Raw genomic sequence first — 7585 nt, 5'->3', positions numbered from 1 at the left:
GCCTTTACGTCGCCAGTTTCTGCGCTCTTTTTCGGATGCGAGAGGAACTCTCTTTGTACTCCGTTAGAATTCGCGTCGGAAAGGAATTCTTTTATTTCGAAGTTCGCACTAATTCATAGAGAAATGTTTTTTAATGAATTCTCAAACTTGTTACTATATCTACACTTGACATGCGACACATCAGTGCGCGCGCGTTTTGTCTTGCGAAAATATAAATCTTAGAAAGGAATTATAATACGTCAGGATAAGTAGTGAGAAATCAACATACGTAATTTCAAGAGCTTGTTTGATAAAGTAACTTCCGAACATGCACTGTGCACCACATGCTCCACGGCAACCTAACGTTAGCGCCAATTTGTGATCGCCAGTTTACAAAAGAAAATTTCGTGAGGAAAAACGATCTTATTCTATACATATAATTATATATATTTTATACTTATTATTCTATACATATAATCCTCTTTTGTTCCTCTTGGATTTACCTATCACAAAACAAAAAGATAAACAGAGTTCCATACGTATACGTTGTGCATATACAGGATGGTCTTGAAATAGTTGGTCAAACTCAGGGATTGGATTGAGCTCGTTATAAGGATGAAAAAAGTTCCCACAAACGCAAGTCCAAAAACGCATCCCGCAGGTGTTACGACTCATTTAATTATTAATACCTGATAAAAAAAAATGGAAGGCTATGGAAGGAAAAAACTTTATTTTTATATACAAAGTTGTTAAAAATGTCCAGTGTTAGCGAAAACACGTGCTTTCATCTAACCATTGACTGTCTAACACGCTCAAAGATTCCTAGCGTATTTCGAGATTGCTGTGTTTTGAATTTTTAAGTGCTCGAACAATAATAGTCGATTTTAATTGTGACAACAGATCAATCGATTAAGCTACTTATTAAACACAGTAATTAAAAAAGCACAAATCGTAGTAAGTACGATCAAAACTTTAAATGTACTTATTCTTGGAGATTGATAATTAAATGAGTCGTAACTCCTGAAGGATACGTTTTCGGACTAACGTTTATGGGAACTTTTTTCATCCTTTTGACGAGCCCAATCCTATCGCTGATTTTGACCGACTATTTCAGGACCACCCTGTATATATTCATATAAAAATAATACTCCTTAGTTTCTGTGAAATAAGTTTTGCATATGTACAGATTATGCAAAGTTCAACCATTAATAATCCATTTTATGTATTTTTAACATTACATCGAATCGAAAGCTCGTGTGTCTTTCTCTGCTATTGTCTTTGTTCCTATTATGTATAAAAGTCATGTAATATTAAATGTAAAAACACTTTCTCATTAATCCTATTGAATATTCTTATTCTATTAGTGCATTATAATCACTTAGAAAAGATAAATGCTCAGGCAATGTGCAGCTTTGGAATTTCTTATATTATTTTGTTATAACTTAAAGTATTTAATATCTTATACCTATTTAAAACTTAACAATAAAAAGCTATATGATAAAATTATATATATATATGATATATATAATTTTTTATATACACATAGAAAAAACAATACGTGTGCGAAAATCTAACATAAAAAATAAAAAATATAATATCCTTAACACAATATATTGGCGCAATATTATAATATTCCAATATTATAAATTTTTTTTTTTTATTAGACCAATATTTTTTATTAGACCAATATTCTCTTATTACGTTATTAAATACTGCCCAATGCAATTCCAATATAACTCTAATATTATATAATTATTGTTGAGTAATATTTACATTTATTTCATAGCCAATATTGGCTTTACGTTGGACAACATCGGCCAATAAATTTCTAATATAACCAATATTGGACTAATGTTTAGCCAATGTCTAGCCAATGCAGTGTACTACTAGAGTTCTATTAAGCAAACAACCGAGCAAATCCAACCGGAACGAAAGATAAAATTGTAGAAAAATAATATGTAAACGACATATCGATATTAGAATGTTACTATCACATATTGGATACGTTTATTCGTTCCTCGTACGCGTTCCAAAGTTCTCTTTTGTACTCTAAAGTGGCCTTCAGATAACCATTAGGCGCCTCCGTGATACCCCTGCCAACGACTGCTAAATCGGCACCGGCACCGACAACGGATCGCGGATCGTTATATTGTTGGCCTAACCCGTCGCCACTTTTCAACAGCTTGACACCGGGTGTCATCTGAAGCAACCCGGGTTGCGCCGAGAGATTCGACTGGCACACGAGGCCTACCACCAGATCGGAGGCCGCCTCCGCCATCGAGGTCGCGCTCTTGAGATAATCGCCGGTAGTCAATGCCCCTTCGCACGACATCTCGGCAACCAGGAAAATGCCGCGGGGTTCACTGATACTTTCCAGGCTTTTTCTCAGCGCGTTGATGACGGGCGCGCCCGATACCGGATGTACCGTGACCAGATCGGCCCATTCGGCAATCTTGTACAGACCGTGTCTGTATTGCAACGATACCGTGTTGCCAATATCGCCGAACTTGCGGTCCTCCATCAACAAAAATCTGTGCTGCCTCGCTAGTTCTCTAAGTTTAAGTATAAAGCTTTTGTTACAATCTTCTATGATGTCCACATGAGTCTTCAGCACAGCGATATGAGGCCCTGCCACGTTTGCCAATTCCAAAATTGCGTCAGTTTCCTTTAGATCGGCCGCCAAGCAGAGATTAGTTTGTTTCGATTCCATCAGCTCCAGCAGTTTCGAGGCCATTGGATTCGTCGTTAATTTCGCGCGTTTATTATATGGCAGCTTCAATCTGTCGTCCGGCACGCCTGCAAGTAAGAGCAATAGTTGTTAGAGTGACAAAATTCGAAGCACTTAGCATACAAATCATAAGACTAATTTGTTGCAACTAATTCACCTCGGACAGAAACGCTCGGCGCTCGATTTGTAACCAAGTAATCATCGACGTTCTTCACTGCCTCGGATGTAATCTTCCCAGCCTCTAGGAGATACCTCATAAGTTGCGTAACCACAAATAGACTCTTGACTTTGATCCCATGATTCTCGAGATTCTTCCTGCCACCCTGCTCCCTATCGATCACCACGTAAACCTCCGTCACGCTTAGCTTTTCCTTCTTCAAGCTGTCGACAGTTTCTAAAACACTGCTGCCACTCGTGATAATGTCCTCAATGATCACGCAAGTCTCACCAGGCGAGAAGACACCCTCGATTAACTTCTTCGTGCCGTACGACTTCGCTTCTTTTCTCTTCATTAACATGGGAATCTTCTCCTCCGCCGATATCAGAGTGCTTAACGGCAGTGCGGTGTATGGGACGCCACAAATTCGGGACACTCTCGTAGGATCGTCCACCAGTGTCCACAGAGCTCTCGCTAATTTCAACTGCGATAAAAAAATGAATTAATAGCCACTGTATTGCATAGCGTAATTCTTATAGCAACTTCCAGTAAACTTCAATTAAGTCAATCAGCAATTAATTAGCAGAAAGGTTTACAGCAGAATTTCTGCTTATGCAATCTGTTGTCTCGAACTGATCTTATTTTCATATGTTGGAAAATTTTTATCCATCTTAAAAAGGTGATGTGATTTTATGCCCGTTCTACATCCAGGGATGATCCTACTTGTGGCTCATCCGAGTGAGTAAATAAATGGACAAAGGTCGTCGTATTGAGACCGTTTATGGACTCGGGTGCTATTTCTGAAAAATCATAGTGAAATCGTACACAAACCATACTTAGTATGATAGCCATACTAAAATGTCCGTGTAAACTTCTCCACTCGGGTGAGCCACAAGTAGAATCATCCCTAGGTGTAGAACGGGCATTAGTAAGTTAGTTATCGATTAAATTAACCACAACCAAGTTCAAGATTAACCTGATGTTAATTTCTACCGATGTGGAGTAACTTTAATCTCTGCTTAACTTACGTGTTTGTTTCCTTTTCTAATAATTAAAAGAAGATAAATTAAAAAAACTTCAATGATTACTTGACCACATCTGGCAAATTTTTATGTTTAAACTCACAACGTCTCGATCGTGGCTTGCGGTCCTTTTCAAGTAATAATTGTATGAAAAATTCAGTGCGGTGAATTGAAGGAACAGATTTTAATTTCACGAAAGGCAGAACATAACTGGATAAGGTAAATTAAATCGACATCAAAATTAATTCGCACTAATGTAAGTTTGATGCTCAAATGTTTACCATTAATTCTGGATAAGAGATTATCATGACTGGATAAGGTAAATTAAATCGACATCAAAATTAATTTGCACTAATGTAAGTTTGATGCTCAAATGTTTACCATTAATTCTGGATAAGAGATTATCATACGCAGGTCAAAATATATCGGCGTTCTCAGACCGATTTTCGTCTTAAAGTCACCGAATTTCACGGCCTGAATATCGTACAGCTCCACGGCCAATTCTTTCAACGTCGCATCCATGTCGGCTGTAATCATAACGTCGTATTAACAACATTTTCCTGTGCAAAGTTAAACACTTGACTGCGAGGCAAGAACTTCGAAGTGATATTCGACCAGCGAATTAAATTTTCTATTCTGCTATTATCTTTAGGTGACAAATACTTATGAATACATTTTTTTGGAGATTTTATAACACAAAATACGGACAAGCTGGATTGCTGAAGAAAAAGAAAGCAAAGATATTAAATACAAAATCTAACCTATATTTCTTACGATTACACGTAGGAACCACGTGTCAGTTGTCACTACTCGCTTAAATATATTTGAACTGGAACCGAATGGAATCCGTCTACTAGCGCCTCTGTGCGTACAAAACGTGTACCCTGTAACGAGGAAAAGAAACTTTTTTTCCTATCTCATTTCTGTTCTCGAAAAACGTTCCAAAAGAAATCGCTTTTATGTCGCCAATTCTCGGAATCTTTTTTTAAATTCAACAGGAGGTAAAAAGGTGAAAAGAACTGGCTGTTGTCTCTATTAAGAAGATCCTAAAGTCATCTGTTTTATCGACACATTTGAATATAGTTTTTGCACTGGAAAATCATTTTATTAGTTTTTACGCACAAAATAATGCCAGGATAAGTTGCGGACCGCAAAACAGAACGTTTTCATACTTAAAACACTCAGGTCAGAAGCCTAATGAAAAAGATATTGGTATTTGAAATTTTCAATTTTTTAATCGTGAGCAATTTGAAATTGGCTCTATAAAATCACAAAATTCTTCCACACGATTATAATACGCATAAAAACAAAAAGGGGTGGTTTGCGACTTTATATAAAGAACGAAGAGAAATAAAAAATATCAGCATGTGAAGCTGTCACGTAACCTATTAAACGCCATATTTTAAACAATTCGACTATAGCAACAAACAATGAGAATTATCATAACAAAATATTTAAATTAATTAAAATCTTATATTGCGCGCACATATCTCTCTCTCTCTCTCTCTCTCTCTCTCTCTCTCTCTCTCTCTCTCTCTCTATTTTTGACGTATAGAAAAATGCATATAAACTAAAATTATGACAAATAATTGAAATATTAACCCTTTCATAATTTCTGAAACATATCAAATCCATTAAATTTTTCAAAATGACTCGAACAAAATTAGCACACATTTTATTGAAAGACATATTTAAAAAAAATAAAACAAAAAGTATTGCGGTCACGAAAGAGTTATAGACGGTAGTTCGCTATTAAAGGGCAGGCGACAATGAATTACACGGCGTAGCGTTACATTTATAGTAACACAAATATATTTCACTTTTATTCGAAAACAACAAACGCATCTCCAGAGATCGCGGCGCAATCTTCATGCGACCGCAAAACGCATACTTTTGAAATGTCCATGTTTGTGCGCGTTGGACATTCTGTGTCTCGCCTCAACACACGCTCACGTTAATGGTATTAACCACGACCTCCCCTGATTTGTTTGCAGAAACGAATAGCGAAATGCACGTGCGAGATGTTAACGTAGACTAAGTTTAAAAATAATTAATATTATTATCGTTTTGTAGTACACATATACATATTTTTAGGACACATCGTAAGCTTTTTATTCCCAAAGAGTGACGCCCAAACCAGGACCAAAATCACTCCTGGCTGCACTAATATTTTTTTTATTTAGCACAGAAAGGAGTGATTTTGGGCGCCACTCTTTTATTTTCTAGCTACTTTAGTACTTTAGATTACGGCCGCTGTTTTTCATTTCTCGTTTCCCTGTTGGTTTTTGCACACAAATCAGCACGTGATTAATAGTTGCGAAGACAAATGAAATCTTTATAAGTAATAATATCAGTACCGCAATCGATAACAATTTCTTTAATTATCGTCAAATAATACGGCGATACAGGCTGCTATGAAACGCAGTCAGTCAGGGACCTCGCATTCTAGTAATGTAACGCAAATTTTACACAATACAAAGTGTTTTAAATTAAATTGCTGTGCGTTTATCCGAAAATATTTTCCTCTTATTTTTTTTATTTCGAGCTTGCTTCGTTCTTAACAAAACTGATTGCATGTCTGAAGTCCTCAAAGTTGCTCGAAGTGAAAATATTCGTTGAAAATGTTTGCTTCGTTTGTCATATTAATGTTCATTACCTTGATCGACTGTACGCTTTGTAGGCCGTTAGATGGTAAGACGAAACTATTTTGCGGCATTTTGGTTATTGAAAAAGTTACGATAATCTTCGATCGTTCAGAGCTTATCTCGAATCTGCGCACGGCAGATTCTTCGTATTATTGGCGGGGAGGATGCGCCGGATTTTCGATGGTATCGTCAACTTATCGATAATGTAGACCTTTTAAATTAATCCTTTTAAATTGTTGGATTAATGTGTATTATCTTTAGATCCTCAATACCTATTACTTCTTCGACGCCTCGATATTGAGAACCCTTGATAGATGTTCAGTAATCTCCTCGTTATCGTATCAGTTGTTCAGAGAATCAGCTGAGGCTCGTGACTTATAAATTACATTTCAAAACGTAAAATCGCAGTATTTAATTTATACTATGTATATACCCACTTGATGGTATACATATTCAAAATAATCTTTACACGTTCCGAATGTATAACGGTATTCACAATCGTTTCTTGACGAGCAAAAAGTTTTGTGTTTTGTGTGTGTGTGTGTGTGTGTGTGTGTGTGTGTGTATATGTGTATGTACATTCTCATATACGCGTTCATCATAAAGAAATATTCCTAGTAGCACAGTGTATTGGCTAAACATTGGTCCAATGTTGATTATATTAGAAATGTATTAGCCGATATTGTCCAACGTAAAGCCAATATTGGCCGTGGAACAAATGTAAATATTGCACGATAATAATTATGTAATATTAGATTTATATTGGAAGTGCATTGGCCAATATTTAACAATGTAGTAAAAATATTGGTCTAATATTGACATAACATTATAAACCAATATTGCTAAATAGACATATTGGCTAAATAAGAGAAGGCGTCCATCTTACAATATTGGACCGATATTGGGAACACTAGATTTACATTATTTCCCAATATTGCGCCAATATATTGTGCTACCAGGGATAAGTATTTGTTACACTGGATTACAAAAATTTAGCAAATGTCCCAATTGTAGAATAGCTTCTTAAAAAGAGTGTGAACATTCAAATATCCAC

The 7585-nt window shown here is 36.2% G+C and overlaps 1 protein-coding gene across 3 annotated transcripts; it reads right to left on the bottom strand.

Annotated features, from left to right (window-relative positions):
* Positions 1-1778: 1778 nt before the first annotated feature.
* Positions 1779-4713, bottom strand: LOC105568427 (uridine 5'-monophosphate synthase). Of its 3 annotated transcripts, none has more exons than XM_012024110.1 (4): positions 4648-4713; positions 4268-4413; positions 2865-3348; positions 1779-2775 (listed from the first exon to the last, which is right to left on the bottom strand). In XM_012024110.1, the coding sequence occupies exons 2-4, from the start codon at positions 4406-4408 to the stop codon at positions 1970-1972; spliced, it is 1431 nt and encodes a 476-aa protein (XP_011879500.1). In that variant the 5' UTR covers positions 4409-4413; positions 4648-4713; the 3' UTR covers positions 1779-1969. The 3 variants fall into 3 exon arrangements, with proteins under 3 accessions (XP_011879500.1, XP_011879501.1, XP_011879499.1); XM_012024111.1 differs by lacking the exon at positions 4648-4713 and adding an exon at positions 4560-4615; XM_012024109.1 differs by lacking the exon at positions 4648-4713 and having other exon boundaries at positions 4268-4423.
* Between the last annotated feature and the right edge of the window lie 2872 nt (positions 4714-7585).

Source organism: Vollenhovia emeryi, unplaced genomic scaffold, assembly GCF_000949405.1.
Source record: "Vollenhovia emeryi isolate VEMERY1.0 unplaced genomic scaffold, V.emery_V1.0 DF939129.1, whole genome shotgun sequence".
Classification (NCBI taxonomy): domain Eukaryota; kingdom Metazoa; phylum Arthropoda; class Insecta; order Hymenoptera; family Formicidae; genus Vollenhovia; species Vollenhovia emeryi.
The sequence above is the reverse complement of the archived record's forward strand: the minus strand, read 5'-3'. Positions and strand labels throughout refer to the sequence as shown.